Below are 24909 nucleotides of genomic sequence, written 5' to 3' on the forward strand. Positions count from 1 at the left end.
AGGCTGTCTTTCAGTTTGAGTCAGTAGTAAGGAAAGCAAATGTAATGTCAGCATTCATCTTGAGATACTAGAATATAAAAGTAAGGACATAATGCTGAGACTTCATAAGGCAACGGTCAGACCACATTTGAAGTATTGTGAGCAGTTTTCGGTACCATATCCTAGACAGGATAAACACATCAGCCAATTGCCGACTTTTGCTCTTATGTCTTATAGTCTTATGCACCCTTCCTCTGCATTTGTGACTCTTAATTTCCGTTACAAAAAATTACTATGTTGTACTTACCATCCACATCCATTGCTTCTCTCAGAACTTGTAATTTCTTCTGTCTTTCTTTAATTCTTTCATAAACACCTGAGACAGCTGATGAGATGGATAGTTGAGAAGTATGATGAGATCTTTGAATACCAAGTGAAGCTGGCACTTGCCTCAACTCCGAGTGCATTCTTTCTCTGACGTGGGAAGTGTTTTTGATCTGTCGGCCCATCCCCTGTGGGCAAAGGCTATGTCGATGAGAACGATCTCCTGCTGCCATCGTTCTGGCCTTGTAACAACCCAGGTCAACTGTGGAGGTCCAGTACTTCCTATTACCATGATCACAAATGAAACTGGAATCCATCCCCAATCCATTGGGTGTAGATTGTAACTTCCGGTGTACACTTATAGAATCTTCATGCCCAGAAAATGTGTGATAAGAATCCAAATCCAACGTCCTGTCAGTAATTGCCAAAAACCCCATAGATTTGCTTAGTCCTTTGTTCAGTGAGACCTGCTCACAGAATTGTGCTTTGGACTTCCTTGTTACACTTGGTGCTGTGCTTCTTTCTGCAATGTTAAGAAAGAAATATTACATCAATGCACTCAGTGAATAACTGAATAAATGCTGCCCTGACTAAAATTAATACCTGTGAATATTAGCTATCTGATATGCAAACAGAAAATGTTTGAAACATGTATCAATTTAATCATCCAAAACACAAGAAATTTTGCAGATACTGCTAGAGAGAGGCGTCTCCATCTCTATTATCCTCTGTCTGGCAGAACTGATACTCAGCCTCAACAATTTCTCTTTTGGCTCCTCCGACTTTCTCCAAACCAAAGATGTAGCCATGGGCATTTGTTTGGGCCCCTGCACCCATGCTAGCTCGTCAATTTCACTAACGAAATTCCTCATCTTTCACCCTGCCTTCAGATTTACTTGATCTGATAAATCTATCTTCTTTTTGATATCGCTGTCTCCAACTCCAGAGGCAGATTATTCTCTGACAAATGTCACTGATGCTCACATTTTACTTCTTCACACTCTATTATTTACTATTCCTTTCTCTTAGTTATTCTGCCTCCACCGCCCTCAGGATGAGGCTTTCCATAAAAGAAACTCGCTTTTCAGATATTGGGGTTTCCCTTCCATCATTATCGATGCTGCCCTCTCTCACATCTTTCCCATTTCCCACATGTTCTACCTCCATCACAACCACCCCAATATAAAAGGGATAGAGTTCCCCTTGCCCTCACCTTCCACCTCACAAGTCTCTATATCCAGCATATCATTATCCTCAACTTCCGCCATCTCCAATGGGATCACACTTTCAGGTACATCTTCCTCTTCCCTTCCCCACCACACCTCCGCTTTCTGCAGGAATCACTCTCCATGACTCCCTTGAAAACTCCTCCCACCCCACTGATCTCCCTCCTGGCACTTACCCCTGCAACTATGACGAATGCTACAACCACCCCTCCTCCTTCTCCGCCACCATTCAGTGCCTTAAACAGTCCTTCCAAGTGAGGTGGTGGACTCATTTGTTGTATTGGTCTGGTCTCCTCCACATCAGCGAGACCCATGCAGATTGGGAGACCATTTCATCGAGCACGTTTGCTGTGTCCAGTGTAACACCCAGGATCCAGTTAGTCTCCAATCTAATAGCATGAACATTGATCTTTCTAACCTTCAACAGCTCCCTCCCCATTCTGTGGCCCTTTCACCCCTTTTCTTCTCCTCCCTCACCTATTACCTGTTTACCCACTTCTTTCCCATTATCCCATGATCCTATGTCTTCTCCTATCAGAGTTCTTCAGCCTTTAGCTCTTCTACTTGTCACCTCCCAGCTTTGATTTTAAACTTTGTTTACTGGGAGACTCTGCCAAAGAATAACTTTTCTGTTTAAACAACACACACAAAATGCTGGTGGAATGCTACCTGGCCTGCTGCATTCCACCAGCATTTTGTGTGTGTTGCTTGAATTTCCAGCATCTGCAGATTTCCTCGTGTTTGCCTTTCTGTTTAAACAGTTGTGTTTGGTTAAAATATACCTTAAGATAAGCCAAGCAGCAAGATATCACTATAAAATTGATCAATTGTTTCCTATGCATGAGTTACAAAATTCTGATTTACAGATGACATGGAAAAGTACATTTCTTTAAATAAAACTATAGCATGCTTTACAAATAACTGCATTTGACTGGTTAAATTCTTGTCAATTATGGTGGGTGCATTGAAATACGCTCAAGTAATTCCAACACCAAGATGAAGTCATTTTGCTTATGAGTATCTTTTTAGGTTGACGCAGTTCACATTAACCTCATGTTCGTCTCTTGCATAAACAGAATCTTTTCACTGACATTCCTACTAGCATACCAGAGTACAGTAATTGGAATAAGGAGCAGGAGCATAGCAGCTAGGTGCAGGTGAGTTCAAAAGGAGTGGGGGAGGAAAACAGAATCCCAGTCGATTTACCAATGCATTTGGCTGACACTAACAGCTGGGTATTGCCAAGAAGTTTCTTTCAGACAAGGAAAACTGGAAATAATTTTTTGAGTGTATTTTGTTTGTTGTGTTGATCTAATAAACTTTAGATGCAAGGAAGACACATACTGCATCATGTGAAAACTTCAGGCTGTTTCCCATGTCCTGGCCAACCACAGATGCAGTATGTTTAATCAGCTGGAGAGACTTAAACTTTGTATGTTTGGATCTTGGGCAATAGTTGATGTTTCACTGGCTCATCTTTGAGGCTGATTATTTCTAGTGGAACTGGAGAAAATTACATAGAAGGCATTCAAGGATGTTTTTGAAAATTTTCTTCGCTGAATTGCCTGTTGTCAATGACCTGTTTCATTTGTGGACCAACAAAAATGCCTTCCTTAATTTTGGCATCAGTTATTTTGGGAAACACTCCAGCAAGTACAATTACTTTAATATACTGAGTGCACACAATATGCTATGTGCATAGACCATGCACTTGAATGTGATGCAAACCAATTTACAGTGGGGCATGCAAAAGTTTGGGCACCCCGGTCAAAATTTCTGTTACTGTGAATAGCTAAGCCAGTAAAAAAAAACCTGATTTCCAAAAGGCATAAAGTTAAAGATGACACATTTCTTTAATACTTTAAGTAGGATTACTTTTTAAATTCCATCTTTCATAGTTTCAAAATAACAAAAAAGGAAAAGGGTCCGAAGCAAAAGTTTGGGCACGCTGCATGGTCAGTACGTAGTAACACCCCCTTTGACAAGTATCACAGCTTGTAAACGCTTTCTGTAGTCAGCTAAGAGTCTTTCCATTCTTGTTAGGGGGATTTTTGCTCATTCTTCCTTGCAAAAGGCTTTTAGTTCTGTGAGATTCTTTGGCCGACATGCATGCACTGCTCTTTTGGGGTCCATCCACAGATTTTCAATGATGTTTAGGTCGGGGGACAATGAAGGCCATGGCAAAACCTTCAGCTTGCACCTCTTGAGCTGTGGATTTTGAGGTGTGTTTACGATCATTATCCTGTTGTAGAAGACATCCTCTTTCCATCTGCAGCTTTTTTACAGACAGTGTGATGTTTGCTTCCAGAATTCACTGGTATTTAATTAAATTCATTCTTCCCTCTACCAGTGAAATGTTCCCCGTGCCACGGGCTGCAACACAAGCCCAAAGCATGATCGATCCACCCCCGTGTTTAACAGTTGGAGAGGTGTTCTTTTCATGAAATTCTGCACCCTTTTTCTCCAAACATACCTTTGCTCATTGCACCAAAAAAATTCTATTTTAACTTCTTCAGTACACAGGACTTGTTTCCAAAATACATTAGGCTCGTTTAGATGTTCCTTTGCAAATTTCTGATGCTGAATTTTGTGGTGAGGACGCAGGAAAGGTTTCCTTCTGATGACTCTTCCATAAAGGTCATATTTGATCAGGTGTCGCTGCACAGTAGAACAGTGCACCACCACTCCAGAGTCCGCTAAATCTTCCTGAAGGTCTTTTGCAGACAAACGGGGGTTTTGATTTGCCTTTCTAGCAATACTACGAGCAGTTCTCTCAGAAAGTTTTCTTGGTCTTCCAGACATCAACTTGACATCCACCATTCCTGTTAACTGCCATTTCTTAATTACATTACGAACAGAGGAAACAGCTACCTGAAAACGCTTTCCTATCTTCTTGTAGACTTCTCCTGCTTTGTGGGCACTTATTTTAATTTTCAGAGTGCTGGGCAGCTGCTTAGAGAAGCCCATGGCTGCTGATTGTTGGGACAAAGTTTGAGGAGTCAGGGTATTTCTAAAGCTTTGAAATCTGCATCACCTGGCCTTTCTTAACGATGACTGTGAACAAGTCATAGCCCAAACAAGCTCATTAAGGTCTGAGATCTTGGTAAAAGTTATCTGAGAGCTCAAATCTCTTGGGGTGCCCAAATTTTTGCATGGTGCTCCTTTCCTTTTATTCATTTTAAAATTGTACAACATGAAAAATGATACACTAATCTTGCTTAAAATGTTAAAAAAAACTGTTTCATCTTTAACTTTATGACTTTCGGAGATCAGTTCATCTTCTCCACACTTAACTATTCACTTTTGCATGCCACTGTACATGTAACAATGCATAGAACAGTGAGTGCATGATGCTTTTATAGTTTTTTAAAAATATCCCCTGCCTAAGTATGCTCAGGTATTCCTGGAGAAGATAGAGAACTTCTCAGCTTATGTTGTGGGTAAGATTTTAGTTGTTAAAATGATAACCAAATTCCAGAATTCTAAATGCATAATAATATTATCAAATACATTGTGCATGTCACAACAACGGACTCTGTTGCTGGGGTTACACATCCATGCAGCAAGCTCAGCAATTGCACTCATGAGTGTGCACATTCTAGCTAATTACTGTTTCACAATAATGGTATTTAACTCCCTTCTTTCGTTTTAGTCTTGTCTAGACTTGACCAAAAACACAGCAACGTTTCTACTCCCTGCTTACGCTTATCCTTGTCCGGTGAAGAGGACTACCATTTCCATGACCGCTGAAAAAAGCTGTATTTATTTAATATTTAGTTATTGCTTCCAACCCATGTTGGTATTTAGCTTTCAGTTTGAGGGTTTTAGTTAATGGCCCTGTTGGCCAAGGGTTTATTCTTATTCTTTATCTTTAAATTCTGCAACAGTTCTCATTAAAGTGAGTGAACGGTCAGCCAGCATCAGAGCCTCTCTCCCTCTCTCACCAACCCCCCTCCATGCTTGGGTCATACCCAAACATTCTGAAAATGCAAATCTGTACTTCTGCATCTTCAGATGCTATGGGAAAATGTGAAGTCTAAAAGTGATTATCCTTGTCTCAGCTGTTGAAACTTCAGATTCTAGTTCATGATATGTTCAGATTAATTTGTTAGGTAAGTGGCAAAATGCACAAAAACCAAGACATCAAGTTGCCAATAAATAAGTCACTATCTCCAAGTGAGCAGTGTTTTGCCTTAGGCTGCAACTGTTAAACCAGCATTATGGCGATGTGTCCTTAAGTCACTGTACTCTTTCCAAATACTCATCTCTTTCTAACCCAGTAACTTTCAATACACTCGAGTAATTTTTAACATGCAGATATGACAATCCATCATCTCTTATGTCTATGTAATCACGGAATCCCCTACTGGAAATGTTCTGATATTTTCCAGCTTCATTCACTTCCACATCCAATACAATCCAATCGTTCCTTATTTCAGCCCATGGACAATGCACTGTCATTAATCTGAATTTGTACAAACAAAACTGTCTGTGGTGCCACGATAGTATAGCAATTAGCGCAACACTGTTACAGCTTTGAGTTCGGATTTCGATTCCGGCATTCTCTGGAAACAAGTTTGCACCTTCCTTCTCATGTTCACGTGGGTTTCCTCCGGCTGCTCGGTTTCCTCGCCCCAGCACTATGATGTACTGGTTAGTAGGTTAATTGGTCATTGTAAATTTTCCTGTGATCAGGCCAGGGTTAAATTGATGTGTTGCTGGGTGGCATAGCTGAAAGGGCTTGTTCTGCGCTGCATCTCTAGATAAATTAACACTTGTTTACTACTTCTTTCACAACTGTAACTACAAAAACATTTTCCATTTAGATGTGAGAACTTCCAGCTTTATATTCCCCTGCTTTATCCTAAGCACATATTCTGCTTCATCTAGCTCACTCCCATTTTAGTGTCTCCTTCAAAGAAGACATCTATCTATTGCCTTTTCCATGTTGCAAGCCTGCTTCTGTCCTGCAAAACAAATTATTTAACCAGACCAAACATGTCTCTATTCCAGTACAGCCGCCCACCCTACTATAGCCCAAGTGTAGTCACACTGAGCCATCAAGCAAGACTTTAAAAGCACCATTCCTCCCACAGGATGATCACCCCCTTTCAGCACACTGCCATCTTGACCCACTCATTATTCCAACCCTCAATCCATTCTGGTGTCAATTCCTAACCCACTTTATTTCAACTTGCACATCACACACCATATTCCAACCAACCCTTCTTGGTGCTCATTCTAGCCTTTACTCATATTCACTTCAACATATTAAGGAGACATTCCAAGATAAAATTAAGGATACAAATTTGGAACATGGAATGGACATGTTCATCAACAACAAGGATAAGAAAGTGATGTTGTGAATTTGTTAGAGGCGAAAGTACTAGAACTATCAACTGCAACCTACTGCTGCAAATTCTGAAAGTTAAGCACCAAGCAGAGGTAGGATATGCAGTAAATTGAAGGGTGCCAAGATACATTAATAAGCAGAGAAACCTAGGGATCCAAGACCATAGCTCCCTGCAACTGGTAATTCAGATAGATAGTGTAGCGAATAAGGCATTTGGCATGGTTTGCCTTCGTAGGTCAGAGTTCAAAGTAAATTTGTTACCAAAGCATGTACATGTTACTATATACATGGTGACATATACTATTCTGAGAATCATTTTCTTCGAGGCATTTACAGGAAAAGAAATACAACAAAATCTATGATAAACCACATATAAAGACTGACAAACAACCAACACGCAAAAGACAAATTAAAAAAAAATACTGAAAATGTGAGTTGTAAAGAGTCCTTGAATGAGAGTTTGTCTGTAGGTTGTGGACACAGTTCATGGTTGTGCTGAGTGAAGTTATCCACACCAGATCAGGAGCCTGACAGTTGTAGAATTAGTACTGTTCCTGAACCTGGTGATGTGGGACCCAAGGCTTCTGTACTTCCTGCCTGATTGCAGTAGTGAGAAGAGAACAAGGACTGGAGGGTGAGGGTCTTTGATGATGGATGCTGCTTTCTTGTGGCAGCAGTCCTAATAAATGTAATCAATGTTGGAGAGGGCTTTGCTTGAGATGGACTGGGTTGTATCCACCACTTTCTGTAGTCCTGAGATGTTATGTTCGAGTACAAGTTTATTGTCATTCAACAAGACAAAATTCCTCTGGACCAAGGTGGACCACATAACACATATACAGTGCCTTGTAAAAACAAATTCAGTCCTCATGACCGTTCCCACATTTTACTGCCTCATTTTCTAAATTAAACATTTATTGACAAGGGATTTTTTGAGTTAATCTACAAAACATTGTACACAATGTCAAATCAAAAGAAAAATTCCAAAACCTGTAACCAATTTACAAAAAACTAAAAACTAAAATTATGAGGCTAAAAAAGTATTCATCCCCTTTGTAATTACTACACTAACTTTCCTCAGGTGCAGTAATAGTCAATACAATAGACAATTGACATTAGGTGCAGGAGTAGGCCATTCGGCCCTTCTAGCCAGCTCCGCCATTCACTGTGATCGTGGCTGATCATACACAATCAGTACCCCAGTTCCTGCCCTCTCCCCATATCCCTTGACCCCGCAATCTGTAAGAGCTCTATCTAACTCTCTCTTGAATGCATCCAGAGACTTGGCCTCCACTGCCTTCTGGGGCAGAGCATTCCACATATCCACCACTCTCTGGGTGAAAACGTTTTTCCGCACCTCTGTTCTAAATGGCCTACCCCTTATTCTTAAACTGTGGCCTCTAGTTCTGGACTCGCCCATTATGCTTCCTGCCTCCAGCGTGTCCAATCCCTTAATAATCTCATATGTTTCAATCAGATCCCCTCTCATCCTTCTAAATTCCAGTGTATACAAGCCCAGTCACTCCAATCTTTCAACATATGACAGTCCCGCCATTCCGGGAATTAACCTTGTGAACCTACGCTGCACTCCCTCAATAGTAAGAATGTCCTTCCTCAAATTTGTTTATTGCTAAAGTAGATTTTCAAGAGACCAAACCGAAATGAAGACAAGAGCATTCAAGGGAAATGATAATAGAGAAGCACAAATCTGGGGAAGGGTACAAGACCAGCTCAAAGGCACTGGAGCTCAGTGTAGCCCATCGTGAAAAAGTGGAAAAAATACGAAACCACAGCCACATTGCCTAGGTCAGGCTGCCTCTCTAAACTTAGTCAATGGAGAAGAATGGCACTTGTAAGAGAGGCTACTGTGATGCCAACAGTCACTCTGAAGGAGCTGCAGAAGTCAGCGCTGCAACTGGAGATGAAGTTCATGGCTCTGCAATCTCTAAGTCTTACACAAACAGGGCATTTATGGAAGAGTGGCAAGGAAGAAGCCCTAGCTGAAAAACAAGCATATCCTTGCCTGTGAGGACTTTACAAAGCATCACTTAAAAGACACTACAAAGATGTGGAAGAAGGTCTTGTGATCAAATGAGACTGAAATGGGACAGCTTGGCCGCAATGTTAAGCAAATCTAATATTGTGCATCAGCCTAGTAGCACCATCCCTACCGTAAAGTATGGTGGAGGTAGCACCATGCTACAGGGATGCTTTTCAGAAGCAGAGAATGGAAATCTGGTCATGATTGATGTGAAGATGAATACTGATAAGTACAGAGAGATTCTGGATTTGAAGAAACATGCTAGCCTCTGCCAGAAAGCTTAAACTGGGGAGTGAGCTGAAAAGCAGGACCTGCAGGGTAGAAACCTCTGGATTGCTGCCTGTGCCACATTACCAGCGAGGGCAATAATAGGATGATTTGGCAGATGAATGCATGACTGAGGAACTGGTGCAGGGGGCAGGATTTCAGATTCCAAACAAGAGAAAATCTGCAGATACTGGAAATTCAAAAACACACAAAAGCTGGAGTTCAGGCCAGGCAACATTTATGCAAAAGAGCACTGTACAGACCTGCTGAAGGGTCTCAGCCTGAAACGTCAACTCTTTTCCATAGATGGTGCCTGGCCTGCTGAGTTCCTCCAGCATTTTATCTGTATTGCTCATGTTTCAGATTTATGGATCATTGCATCTATTTTGGGGAAGGTATGACCTGTACAAAAGGGATAGGCTGCACCGGAACCCGAGGGGGACCAATATCCTTGTGGGCAGGTTTACTAGTGCTGTTGGAGAGGGTTTAAATTAATTTGGCAGGGGGAAATGGGGACCAGAGTGATCGGGCTGAAGGTGGGGATGTTGGTTTACAAGCAGAGGTAGTGTATAGTTAGACCTTCAGGAAGAACAGGCAGATGATAGGGCAAAATTGCAGTCAGTGGGATGAGTTGCAGTGTAAAAGAGGGACAAAATTAAAAAGAGTGATAAATATTACATTTGAAGGTATTATATTTGAATACATGCAGTATACAAAATAAACTGGATGATCTTAATAGTGCATTTAGAGATCAACAGGTACAAGGTTGTGGGTGTCACAGAGTCATTTTGACAGCATCCTGACTGGCTGTATCACTGCCTGGTACGGGAACTGTACTTCCCACAATCATAAGACTCTGCAGAGAGTAGTGCAGATAACCCAGCACATTTGCAGATGTGAACTTCCTATATTCAAGACATTTACAAAGACAGCTGTGTAAAAAGGGCCTGAACGATCATTGGTGACCCAAGTCACCCCAACCACAAACTGTTCCAGCGGCTACCATCCAGGAAACAGTACCACAGCATAAAAGCCAGGACCAACAGGCTCCGGGACAGCTTCTTCCACCAGGCCATCAGACTGATTAATGCATGCTGATACAGCTGTATTTCTATGTTATACTGACTGTCCTGTTGTACATACTATTTATTACGGTGGTGGCATCCATTAGTCTCGCAAGACCATGGATCTGTGCCTGGAATAGTTTCCAGGGCGCAGGCCTGGGCAAGGTTGTATGGAAGACCAGCAGTTGCCCATGCTGCAAGTCTCCCCTCTCCATGACACCGATGTTGTCCAAGGGCTGATACAGCTTGGCACCAGTGTCATCGCAGGAGTTGCCAGAACAAGGTTGAAGGCAACGTCGGACTGCCTTAGGGACTCCAGCTCCAGATTTGTCCTCAAGGTTTACTCCCGAAGCCTCTCGCATGAGTGGGTATGGCCGCAATGCAGCGGAGGTTTGAAATCAGAGTTCTCCCTCTCTTAGATGGACTGCCTTCCCTGGCTGATGAGCTCCATCTACCTGAATTTTAGTATTATAAATTACTATAAATTGTGCATTTAGACAGAGATGTAATGTAAAGATTTTTTTCATGTATATGAAAGATTCAGTTCAATTCATGGCTGAAAGACGATTATAGATGGGAGCTTAATATTCAAGAATACACAATCTATTGAAAGGACAGGCAGGAAGAGGAGGAGTGGCTTCTCTGATACAAAAAAAATGAAACCACATATTTAGAAAAAATGGACATAGGATCAGAAGTTGGAAAATCATTATGGGCAGAGTTAAACTACAAGCGTAAGAAAACCGTCATGTGAATCCAAACAGAAGCCAGGATGTGGTCTACAAATTGCAGCGAGATTAAAAAAAACATGTCAAAAAGGCAATGTTATGCTCGTCATGGGGGATTTCAATATGCAGATGGATTCGGAAAATCCCAAGAGAGAACTTGTGGAATGCCTCAGAGATGCCTTTGTGGTTATTGAAAAGCACAAGTCAAGAGATGAAAACAAGAACATTTCCAAATCACTAAATATGCTGTGGAGTACTATTAAAATCAATCATTAAGAAATGGAAAGAATATGGTACAGCTCACCTAGTGCAAGCCATCCTCAAAAAATGAGCAACCGTGCAAGAATGGGTCCAGCGATGGAGGCCACCAAGAGACCCATGACAGCTCTGGAGGAGTTACAAGCTTCAGTGGCTGAGATGGGAGAGACTGCACATACAACTGTTGTCCGGGTGCTTCAGCAGTCACAGCTTTATGGGAGTGTGACACAGAGAAAGAAAAACACTCACATGAAATCTCAGCTCACACAAGGAAATCTGCAGATGCTGGAAATTCAAGCATTTTGTGTGAAATCTCAGCTAATGTTTGCCGGAAGACATGTGGAAGACTCTGAAGTCAGCTGGAAGAGGGTTCCATGGTTTGATGAAATCTAAATTGAGCTTTTTGGCCATCAGACTAAACACTATGTTTAGCATAAGCCAAACACTGCACATTATCAAAAACACACCATTCCTACATGAAGCACGTTGGTGGATGAATCATGCTGTTACACTGCAGCAGGCCCTGGAAGGCTCGTGAAGGAAGAGGGTAAAATGAATGCAACAAAATAGAGGGAAAACAACACACTCAAAATGCTGGTGGAACACAGCAGGCCAGGCAGCATCTATAGAAAAAAGCACTGTCAACGTTTCGGGCCAAGACCCTTCGTCAAAATATAGAGAAATCCTGGGGGGAAGTCTGATACAGTCTGCAAGGGAACTGTGACTTGGAGAAGGTTTGTTTTCCAGCCAAGTCATTACACCAAGCATAAACCCAAAGCTACACAGGAAAAGGTTAAAAACAAAGTTAATGTTCTGGAGTAGCCAAGTCAACGAGTCCAGATCTCAATCCAATTGAGAATTTGTGGCTGTACTTGAAAAGGGCTGTTCACTCACAATTCCCATGCAATCTGAACAGAGCTTGAGTAGTTTTGTAAAGAAGAATGGGGGAAAATTGCTGTGTCCAGATGAACAAAGCTGATAGAGACCTATCCACACAGACTCAAGGCTGTAATTGGGGCTAAAGGTGCATCTACTAAATACTAACTTGAAGGGGCTACAAACTTATGTAATCAATTATTTTGTGTTTTATTTTTGTAATTAATTTAGATCATTTTGTAGAGATCTGCTTTCACTTTGACACTAAAGTCTTTTTCTGTTGATCAGTGTCAAAAAAGCCAGATTAAATCCATTATGATTCAATGCTGTAAAACAATAAAACATGAAAATTTCCAGGAGGTGGGGGGTGAATACTTGTTATAGGCACTGTACTTTTGTACTGCACATGTTTCAGTGTTTGAATTTTCAGTTTTTCATGCTTTACAATTTCCCTGTTTTTTTTTACTCCTATTGTGAGAAAAGGAGCATGTGATTCATAAATAAAAATTCTCAGTTAAATTGATTAAAAATCCCTGGTTGTTATACTCATATATGAGAACAAAGTGTGGGGGCTGAATACTTCTACAAGGCATTGTAAATTCACACAAAACTCATCAAGTAATATTACCACAAATAATAAGGTGCATTTACGATACAAGTTTAAAAAGTAAATAATATAATGCTACTGGCACTTCAAGCACGATGAGGCGTGGGTGGTGGCAGGGAGTTCAGTATCTTACAGCCCGGGGGACGAAGCTGTTTCGTCTGAATGCTACGGTATCTCCTGCCTGATGGTGGGGTTCGAAGACACAGCTGGACGAAAGGAGGGATCACTAACAATGCTAAGGGTCGTGTATACAGCGCTCCTGGTAAGTTTCTCTAATGGGTGGAAGAGAGACCTCGCTGATTCTCTCAGCAGACCTCGAAATCCTTTGTGGTGGTGAGATGCATTGCAATGCCCATACCAGATGGTGACGTAGCTGGCCAGGACAATCTCGATGGTGTTCCTGTTGAAACTGGGCGGGGGGGGGGGGGGGGGGGGGGAGCCTCACTCATCTCAGTCTCCTGAGGAAGTGGAAATGATGTTTGTGCTTTCTTGACCAAAGAATGGTGTTGAGGATCCTGATGAAATCATCTATTATATGCACTCCCAGAAACTTAGCGCTCCTAACTCTCTCCATGTGTATTTGCAATGAGGCGTGGTCAGTCTGCATCTTCCTAAAGTCCACAATCATCTCTTTGGTTTTGTCCATATTGAGACTCAAACTGTTGTGCTCGTATCATTTTACCAGCTTTCTACCACCTCTCTGTTTGACACCTAATTGTCATTGATGAGGCCAGTTGCTGTTGTATTATCAGTGAACTTGATGATTTGGTTTGACCTGCACCTAGCAATGCAATCATGCATCAACAGATTTGCAACTTTACAAGACAATGGATAGGTGGTAGTTCTGATAATTACACTGGAGAGAGAGCAGAGAAGCTTTATCAGGATGTTTGTTACATGTAGTGGGAGAACTTTAGTTATGGGGAGAGATTGGATAGGCTCGGGTTATTCTCTCTAGAGTAAACGGGACTGATGGGTGACCTGATAGAATTATATACAGTTAAATATGGACATAGATATGATACTTATTCCAAACCTTTTTCCAATTGTAGGGGGATCAAAAACAAGAAGTCATAGGGTTAAAGGGTTGTGGAGGAGCTGAGGTGTAAGTTTACCTTATTCAGAGTAGTTGACATCTGAAACACACAGCAAAAGGTGGTGGTGAAATCAGATCCGATTACCACTGTTAGCAGGCATTTAGACAGACACTTAAGTAAGCAAAGCATAAAAGGACACAGTTGTAATGTGATAAAATGGGATGAGTATGGATAGGTAAAAAAGGTCAACAAGGACACGATGGGCAAAGGTCAAAGTTTCTGTGCCAATGACTTCTGTGAAAGATGGAGAGAAAGGCAACTGAATCAGAATAACAGCTGAGTTCATTTTGATTCTTGAATATGTGCATAAGATGAAAAATACTACAATTTCTGTAATTTCACTGTTACAATAAATCTCAAAAAATTACAATTGCTACCTTATGGGTGAGGTTACACATTCTTTTAAGAGATACTATTTCAACACCTCTGCAAATTGCTTAAATTTGTGAATTTCCTGTTTTTCTTCTCAATTATGACATAACTGAAGAAAAAAGGCCAATTAGCAATGCACTGCATGTTGCATTTCACTGTGTAAATCAGCATGACATGACATCCATCGTAGATTCAAGGCTTGCTCTACCAATACTGGGCCATCTTAATATCACTGTACTTCCAATATTTTTCACTTTTTTCTATTATTATAATGTGCATTAAAACCTGTTTTGTGTTATCCAGATTTCTGGTAATTAGGCCAGAGCTCTTTAGATACCGAAACAATACTGTATTCAAGTATGCTTATGGCAATTAATTCTACTAGCACAAAAGAACCACCCATGTGTCGACATTATAAGCACTAAGATTGAAAAAAGAAATATACAACAGAAATGTAAAATAGAAATAAAATGTCCAATGGTTCTAATCTACCAGAGACTGAACTTTGCTCAACATTTGTGAGTAATCCATTCCAATGAGTTAACAGATTTTAATAACCATAGATTCCCTCAAAATATGTTACACATTAACACTTTCATTGTACAAATCCTTTCTAAATGCACTTTTGCAATCTGTTCAAATATGATAAAGTATGATAAATCTCATCTGACTTTAACATTTTAGATAATTAAAAACCACATACTGGTTTCCAGTGATGTCATCGTCGAGAATGGCAGCTTAAGTCACTAGCTCCTCCGGAAAAACACGTATTAAGCCCTGTTAATCCATCAAATATTGTATTTTTCAAAAAATATTTGAAATGAAAAGAGGGACAAGAATGGGGAAAAGGAATGGAAATTAAAAAAGCGACACCGCAGAGCCTGTGACTGAGAGGAGTGCAGCAAGCGGCTCTCCTACCCGCCTGTGTGCAAGCGAGGCGGACGCTGGGACTCGTTCAGGCGAAGTGGCGAATACGATCAAAATCCTGAAAGAGGTAAGGGAGTTTCAGAAAGAAATAAGGCAACAGCTACACGATATCAAGTCAGAGCTCGCCAGCGTCAATCAAAAAATAGCAGTGGCAGAGACTCGAATTGAGAAGGTGGAAGATCATGTTCAAAACGTGGAACGGATACTGAGTAAGACAATAAAAATATTAAATCACCAAGAAGGTAAACTGCTTGACCTGGAGGGAAGATCACAGCGGAAAAATATCAGAATCTATAACATTCCCGATGGAGCGGAGGGCTCGTCTATGACGGAGTTTGTCAGAAAGTTGCTGTGGGACGTACTGCGTACTGGAGCTTCCCTGGGCTATGGAGCTGGAAACCGAGAGGACACATCGCGCATTAGTCCCAAAACCTACCCGGGATAAGCCACGCTCAATAATAATTAAATTCCTTCGGTACAGTACCAAGGCAGAGATTCTACGAAGGGCATGGGGTAAGAAGAGGGTGTTTTTAGGCGATAAATTAATATATTTTGACCAAGATTTACCCCCCCCCCCCCGGCAATCCTGCAGAAATATAAAGTATACTCTGAAGTAAAGCAAATACTAAAGAAGGAAATGATTATAAATGATTATATTTCAAACTCCATACCCTGCTAAACTTCGAGTGTTTTATGGAGATGGGACACGGTTGTACCAGACAGTGGAAGAGGCGCCTACAGACATGAAGGCCAGAGGGTTGCCCGTCAGCATGATCAAACCGAGGGAAAGCCTGCAGAGAGGAATTATCCCACTCCGTTTGGGAAATAGTGCAAGAATCGAGAAGGCAGGAGACGGGAGGAGGCCAAAAGGAATATATCAGGAAGAGACTGGGAGTTTCCCAAATACAGTCCTCACCCCCTCCAGAAGGGCCTAAGGATTGGTTAACTTTAAACTTGTTGAGAAGCTGAACGGAAGAAAAAGTAGACGGTGATATACTTATCTTGAGAAATATTTATTATAATATGGATTTTATATTACTTAGTTGTTATTCTTTATTCGCTCACTTACTTCTTTTTCCCCATCAAAATGAGATGTGTGTGTGTGTGTATATGTGTGTGTGTGTGTGTGTGTGTGTGTGTGTGTGTGTGTGTGTGTGTGTGTGTGTGTGTGTGTGTGTGTGTATATATATATATAGGAGTACACAGGGAAATTTTTTCTGTGTAATTGATTTGTTCACTGACTTTTATGAATACTGCAATGGGGGCCCTCAACTCACAAGCAGGAAGGGTTATCCCCCACAGCTAGACATTTCCTCTAGGTCAACACAGGGTCATTTACTAGAGACCTCAGCCTTGGAATCACAGGTTCGTTGCCATTTTTGTTATTATTTGAGTTTCTTGGTTCTTATTTGTTCAGGGAGTAGATCGATTAAGTTTTATTCTAGTTTCAATGATACACTGACAGATAAATACAGATGAGACGACAAGGTAAAATTCATTTCTTTTAATGTCAATGGGCTATTAAATCCAATCAAATGTAAGAGAATTTTATCCAAAATGAAAAAAGAACAAGCCCATGTAGTATATTTATAAGAAACTCATTTAAGTGATAATGAGCATAAAACACTAAAGAGAATGGGCTTCACTAATTTGTTTTTCTCATATAAATCAGGACATAGGAGAGGAGTTGCTATTCTTATTTCAAGTAAGCTAAATTTTGAAAAAGTATTCAAAATGGGAGATAAAGAGGGCAGATATATTCTGGTAAGGGGGAATACAGACGGAGATTCATTTACTCTATTGAATATATACACACCCCCGGGAAGTGATATTGGTTTCTTTCAGAAAATTACTGATATTATGGTAAAAGAAACAGAAGGTCTCCTGATATGTGGGAGAGACTTAAATTTACAATTACAACCAAACTTAGACTCTTCCAATAGAAAAACCTATGAAACAAAATCTTTACATAAGAAAGTTAATATACTTTTTGAGGATGCTGGTTTAATTGATATACGGAGGGAACTTTTCCCTGACAGAAGGGATTACACTCCTTATTCTGCTCCACATTCTGTATATACAAGAATAGACTATTTCATCACACTTGGAAAAGACAAAGACAAAATAAACACCTGTGGAATTGGGACAATAGTTGTAAGTGACCATGCACCTATATATTTATCTGTTGATTTTGACCTACAACCAAAGAATACTATCTGGAAACTAAATTCAAGTCTACTCAATGATCCGTACTTTAAGGAACAAATTAAAAAAGAAATTGGTCTCTACTTAGAATTTAATGATAATGGAGAGATTTCACCTCCCATTTTATGGGATACTCTGAAGGCGGTCTTAAGAGGGAAAATTATAGCGATATCTTCATATAAGAAAAAAATAAGGAATAAAACATCAGAGGAATTACAAAATAGGCTGAAGGAACTAGAGAAAAAGCAAATTGAATTTGGCACAGGATACATTAGGGGAAATTAAAAGAATTAGGAATGAAATAAATAATTTGGCTATGCAAGTAATCAGGAAAAACTTAATGTTTCTGAAACAGACATTATGAAATCCATGAAAATACTGGCGTGGAAACTGAAGAAAAAAAGATAGCAGAAAATATAATTCATAGAATTAGGGACCCAAGAACGAAAATGATAAAGAATAAGCTAAGTGAAATTCAAGAAGCTTTTCAAGTGTTTTACAAAACTCTATATTCCAAAGTTCCAGGGGGAAGCATAACCCACAATGACACCTTCTTGAATTCCCTAGAGTTACCCACTTTAAGCGAAGAACAAAATAGAACGATGACTGCTGACATAACTGAAATTGATTTAAAAGCTGCAATTAGTAGGCTTAAATTAAGCAAGTCACCAGGATTTAAAAATGAGTTAATTCCTGTTTTACTCCCCACACTGAACTGGGCTCTAAAAAAGGCACAAATGCCACCCAGTTGGAAGGAAGCGATAATCTCAGCTATACCGAAAGAAGCAAGGATAAAATGTAATGAGGGTCATTTAGACCAATATCCGTTCTTAATGTAGATTATAGATTATTTACCTCCATCATGGTCAAACGATTAGAGGAGTTTTTACCTGTACTGATACGTAATGATCAGACAGGTTTTATACGACAATGCCAGACACAAGACAATATATGAAGGACACTTCACATTATGGATCATAGACAAAAAAATAAAATCTAAGCAATAGTGATAAGCATGGACGCTGAAAAAGCATTTGATTTGATTAATTGGAATTTTCTTTACAGAGTTCTACATAGATTTAGTTTCCAAGACAATTATTAAAACTATACAGACACTATATGACAATTCTACTGCTAGGATTAAAATCAATGGATATTTATCAAATAGTCTTACCCTAGAAAGGGGCATGAGACAGGGTTGTGCATGGTCACCACTACTCTTCGCATTATATCTGGAACCATTAGCTCAATACATCAGACAAAATGAAGATATCAGGGGAATTACTATTAAAGGGACAGAGCATAAATTGGATTGTTATGCGAATGACATTTTGATCTATCCAGGGCAACCAACATACTCTTTACCTAAATTGATGCAATCCTTTGAACAATATGGTCAGTTATCAGGATACAAGATCAACATAGATAAAACCCAATTACTTTCATATAACTATAGCCCACCAAGAGAAATTGAAAGTAGATATCCCTGAGCATGGCACACAGAGTCTTTCAAATATTTGGGCATCATTATGCCAAAAGATTTGGCAAAATTATCAGAGTGTAATTATCAGCCTTTATATAAAAAAATTAAGGAAGATGTGGCAAGATGGAACCTGATTCCTTTTTTCAGTCTCAGTTCGAGGATTGAGTCTATTAAAATGAATGTACTGCCCAGACTGTTATATCTCTTTCAGACCCTACCAATAGAGATTAATCAAAATCAATTCAATGAATGGAACAAGATGCTATCAAGGTATATTTGGCAGGGTAAAAGGCCTAGAGTTTGTCTCAAAACTTTGCAATTAGCAAAGGAAAAGGGGGGATGGGGCTTGCCTTCTCTTAGAGATGATTATTTTGCAGCACAGTTGAGAGCTATGATATGTTGGTGCAACCCATCATATGACGCTCAATGGAAAAACATTGAGCAGTGGGTACTTCCCATCCCCATACAAGCAATTTTGGCTGATAACAACCTACAAAGGTACATAAATACTATTGATAACCCATGGGTGAAATTGATTCAAATTGGTGGCAGTGTGACATGCGAAGAGGACGTTAGGAGAATACAGGGAGACTTGGATAGGCTGAGTGAGTGGGCAGATACTTGGCAGATGTCATTCAATGTGAATAAATGTGAAGTTATCCACTTTGGAAGCAGGAACAAGAGGGCAGAGTATTGTCTGAACGGTGTCGAGTTAGGTAAGGGAGAAATGCAAAGAGACCTAGGAGTCCTAGTTCACCAGTCAATGAAGGTGAATGAGCAAGTGCAACAGGCAGTGAAGAGGGCAAATGGAATGTTGGCCTTTGTTACAAGGGGAATTGAATACAAGAGCAAGGATGTTCTTTTGCATTTGTACAGGGCCCTGGTGAGACCACACCTAGAATATTGTGTACAGTTTTGGTCTCCAGGTTTAAGGAAGGACATTCTGGCAATTGAGGAAGTGCAGCATAGATTCACTAGGTTGATTCCTGGGATGGCAGGGCTGTCTTACGCAGAGAGATTGGAGAGATTGGGCTTGTACACGCTGGAATTGAGGAGATTGAGAGGGGATCTGATTGAAACGTTTAAGATAATTAAAGGATTTGATAGGATTGAGGCAGGAAATATGTTCCAGATGTTGGGAGAGTCCAGTAGCAGAGGGCATGGATTGAGAATAAGAGGTCAGTTATTTAAAACAGAGTTGAGGAAGAGCTTCTTCTCCCAGAGAGTTGTGGAGGTGTGGAATGCACTGCCTCGGAAGACGGTGGAGGCCAATTCTCTGGATGCTTTCAGGAAGGAGCTGGATAGATATCTGATGGATAGGGGAATCAAGGGATATGGGGACAAGGCGGGGACTGGGTATTGATAGTGAATGATCAGCCATGATCTCAGAATGGCGGTGCAGACTCGAGGGGCCGAATGGTCTACTTCTGCACCTATTGTCTATTGTCTAAAATATGGAAAACTACTATAAATGAATATAATCTACAAGGGGGTATTGCAATTCTTAAATGGTGTGCATATGACTTGGATTTTACACCAGATACATTGGATGCTAGATTTAAGGACTGGACAGCTAAAGGAATAACAGTTCGTTGCAACATAATGAAAGAAGGAACGCTGTTCAGTTTTGAAATGCTTTAAGAGAAACACTTACTAGAAAAACAAGATTTTTATCGGTATTTACAGATGCAACAATATGTTAATAAGACGCTTAAAAATGTAACCAAGGCAAGTACACAGAAACATAGAAAATAGGTGCAGGAGTAGGCCATTCGGCCCTTCAAGCCTGCACCACCATTCAGTATGATCATGGCTGATCATCCAACTCAAAACCCTGTACCTGCTTTCTCTCCATACCCCACTGATCCCTCTAGCCACAAGTGCCATAACTAACTTCCTCTTAATTATAGCCAATGAACTGGCCTCAACTGTTTCCTGTGGCAGAGAATTCCACAGATTCACCACTCTCTGTGTGAAGAAGTTTTTCCTCATCTCGGTCCTAAAAGGCTTCCCCTTTATCCTTAAACTGTGACTCCTCGTTCTGGACTTCCCCAACAACGGAAACAATCATCCTGCGTCTAGCCTGTCCAATCTTTTTAGAATTTTATACGTTTCAATAAGATCCCCCCTCAATCTTCTAAATTCTACTGAGTATAAGCCTAGTCCAGGGGTCGGCAACCCGCGGCTCCGAAGCCGCATGCGGCTCTTTCATTTCTGTGCTGCAGCTCCCCGTGGTTTGTTAGTTTTTGAAATGTAATTCGAAATTTGAAGATTATGGTGATCTTGTACAATCTAAATAAAACGTTGTGGAGACCCCATTTCCTGGCACATCCGAACCGGCTCACAATTAGCCACCGTTCCGGCTAAGGGAGATAGCCTACAGGGGTTTATGAGTACGTGTCTTTTGGAGCATCCGCGCCCACGGGGACGGGTTGAGGGAGGCTTAAAAGCAAGGCTGTTTAGTTCGAATAAAGTTACCTTTGACTGCAGTGTCTTTATTTTAGCGCTGCGTGTAGCACACCGCTACAACGTGTTTTTTTATCGCTATTAATATACATCACCACTGCCAATGTCTGACACCTGCCAGTGTGCGCTTTCTTTTAATTCTTCGATCCAAGGTAGGCTAACTATGGAGTAACCTTCAACCCAACGTCTTTTTTTCGGAGTTCAAAATGTTTTTGTTGCATGCAGAAATGTAATTTCGTTTTCTCTGCAGGAGTTCATCAATTTCATAAATGCAACACATTATAGTTTGTTTATACATAGCATGAAGGCAAAAAAAACCGTTGTATGCAGTGTTATTTCATTTTAAATGTCAAACGGGTTTTGTGGCTCCCAGTGTTTTCTTTTCTGTGGGAAATGGGTCCATATTGGCTCTTTCAGTGGTAAACGTTGCTGACCCCTGGCCTAGTCGATCCAGTCTTTCGTCATATGAAAGTCCTGCCATCCCAGGAATCAATCTGGTGAACCTCCTCTGTACTCCCTCTGTGGCAAGAATGTCTTTCCTCAGATTAGGGGACCAAAACTACATACAATATTCTAGGTGCGGTCTCACCAAGGCCTTGTACAACTGCAGTAGAACCTCCCTGCTCCTGTACTCGAATCCTTTTGCTATGAATGCCAACATACCATTTGCCTTTTTCACCGCCTGCTGTACCTGCATGCCCACCTTCAATGACTGGTGTACAATGACACCCAGGTCTCGTTGCACCTCCCCTTTTCCTAATCGGCCACCGTTCAGATAATAATCTGTTTTCCTGTTCTTGCAACCAAAGTGGATACATGCTTGATAAAGCTATTTAGAAAAGCATATAATTCAGATAATGGTAGTAGAATCATTTCAAGCATGTGTAAGGGGTTGTCAAATCTTAAAACACATTTGACTTCATAGATTAAAACAAAATGGGAGAAGGAAGGAGGGATAATTATATCTGAGGAAGAATGGACAACAATATGGAGGTATCAATGGAAGTGTACCAGTTCACAGAAATGGAGGAAGCTTGGATGGAAAAACTTGACACAGTATTTTATCACACCCTCTCAGAAATCCCATTATGATAGTAGCATGGAACATAGAATAATACAGCACATTACAGGCCCTTCGGCCCACAATGTTGTGCCGACCCTCAAACCCTGCCTCTCATATAACCCCCCATCTTAAATTCCTCCATATACCTATCTAGTAGTCTCTTAAACTTCACTACTGTATCTGCCTCCACCACTGACTCAGGCAATGCATTCCACGCACCAACCACTCTCTGAGTGAAAAACCTTCCTCTAATATCCCCCTTGAACTTCCCTCCCCTTACCTTAAAGCCATGTCCTCTTGTACTGAGCAGTGGTGCCCTGGGGAAGAGGTGCTGGCTGTCCACTCTGTCTATTCCTCTTAATATCTTGTACACCTCTATCATGTCTCCTCTCATCCTCCTTCTCCCCAAAGAGTAAAGCCCCAGCTCCCTTAATCTCTGATCATAATCTATACTCTCTAAACCAGGCAGCATCCTGGTAAATCTCCTCTGTACCCTTTCCAATGCTTCCACATCCTTCCTATAGTGAGGTGACCGGAACTGGACACAGTACTCCAAGTGTGGCCTAACTAGAGTTTTATAGAGCTGCATCATTACATCACGTCTCTTAAACTCTATCCCTCGACTTATGAAAGCTAACATCCCATAAGCTTTCTTAACTACCCTATCTACCTGTGTAACTCCCTGGGTCGCCTCAGGCTCGCTCAGCTCGTTCTCGTCTAGGGGGAGCGGCCTTCGGCTCCACCAAACTGGGTAATCAGCTGGTGTGGATGCTGTGTGATGTCCCCGCCTCGCCCAAAAACAGACAGTACACCATATGCGATTAAATGAGTACAATTTATAAAGGTTACTATAACTAAGTGATTAATAACGATACAGTATATATGAAGAGAAAATTAAAGAAAAGGCGCCAAACTTATCAAAGTCCAAACCACTTCGTGCACAGCCGTTGGAGCTCAATTACTGGTCTTCTGGCCACCATTCGCTCCCCTCCGAACTCCTCGACTCGCAGCTCAGGACCCTCCGAACTCCTTGACTCTCCCAAACAGCTCAGGACCTCCGAGTGGTCAACCAAGCACATCTAGCTTCATTCCCCCCCCCCCCCCCCCCCCGGAGAATCTCCCGGCCTCGGACCCCCCTTTGGGGTCCGATCCTCGCCCAGCTTAGAGCATTGCGTCCTCTCTCTCGACCCCCTCGCGCCGATCTGCCCAAAAGCCCGTCAACAAAAGCTTACAGACTCAGAAGAAAGAACATTAATCCCCATTTGGTTTACAAAGGAATACCATTCTCGTTATCAGTAAATTAGCATTCCTGCTACTTAACAAAAAGAAGAAACCCTCTTTACACCTGTGAGGCAACTTTCAGGGATCTGTGGATATGTACCCCCAGATCCCTCTACTCCTCCACACTACCAAGTATCCTGCCATTTACTTTGTACTCTGCCTTGGAGTTTGTCCTTCCAAAGTGTACCATCTCACACTTCTCCGGGTTGAACTCCATCTGCCACTTCTCAGCCCACTTCTGCATCCTATCAATGTCTCTTTGCAATCTTCGACAATCCTCTACACTATCTACAACACCACCAACCTTTGTGTCATCTGCAAACTTGCCAACCCACCCTTCTACGCCCACATCCAGGTCGTTAATAAAAATCACAAAAAGTAGGGGTCCCAGAACAGATCCTTGTGGGACACCACTAGTCACAACCCTCCAATCTGAATGTACTCCCTCCACCACAAACCCCTGCCTTCTGCAGGCAAGCCAATTCTGAATCCTCCTGGTCAAACTTCCTTGGATCCCATGCCTTCTGACTTTCTGAATAAGCCTACCATGTGGAACCTTCCTGTTTGCTGGAGAAATTGTGAAAATCAAAATGCAAATCATTATCATATTTTTTGGGACTGCCCTTTTACCAAAAACTATTGGAGGGGGATACATAATGCCCTACAAGACATCTTTAAATGTGAAATACCCTTGGAGAGTAAGACCATATATTTTGGATATATAGCTCAAGAATGGTTGAAAAGAGATAAATATTTAATGAATATACTGTTGGTGGCTGGTAAAAAGACTCTTACTAGGAAATGGTTATCACGGGAGAGCCCAACTTTAAATACATGGATGGAAATTACAATGGACATTTAAAAAATGGAGAAGGTAACAGCATCTGTTAATAATAAGCTAGAACAATTTGATTCATACTGGGAAAAATGGTTTAACTACACAATGCCTCATAGACTTGATTTTATTCTCACAAATCAATGAATATGTTGTAAAAAAAAATCACTTCCTACTTGTACATAGTTCTTTCCTTTTGCTTGTTTTTCTTTCCACTCTTTTCTATAAGTGTATATCTCAGATAAGTACTTTGTAGAGATTTGTGATATATATGATATATATGTACAGTTTCTGAAATACATCTTATGGAAATGTTTGTTTGATGATAAACTTCCAATAAATTACAAAAAGCACATACTGTGCACTTCAGATAGCGTCTGTCCAAACGTATGAGTTTCCCTATTCTCTGCCACAGCTTGCAGAATATCAAATGCATTTTACATCACATATCCCTTTC

General features: G+C 40.9%; 1 protein-coding gene across 3 annotated transcripts in view; it reads right to left on the bottom strand.

The window, feature by feature from the left end:
• ptpn13 (protein tyrosine phosphatase non-receptor type 13) overlaps window positions 1–24909 on the bottom strand; it is a 303931-nt gene that overhangs the window by 190372 nt on the left and 88650 nt on the right. For all 3 annotated transcript variants that reach the window (XM_059988683.1, XM_059988682.1, XM_059988681.1), the window contains exon 7: window positions 287–826. In XM_059988683.1, the coding sequence (XP_059844666.1) occupies window positions 287–826 (540 nt within the window). The remainder of the gene's footprint in view (window positions 1–286; window positions 827–24909) is intronic.

Source organism: Hypanus sabinus, chromosome 14 (assembly GCF_030144855.1).
Source record: "Hypanus sabinus isolate sHypSab1 chromosome 14, sHypSab1.hap1, whole genome shotgun sequence".
In the NCBI taxonomy this organism is placed as follows: domain Eukaryota; kingdom Metazoa; phylum Chordata; class Chondrichthyes; order Myliobatiformes; family Dasyatidae; genus Hypanus; species Hypanus sabinus.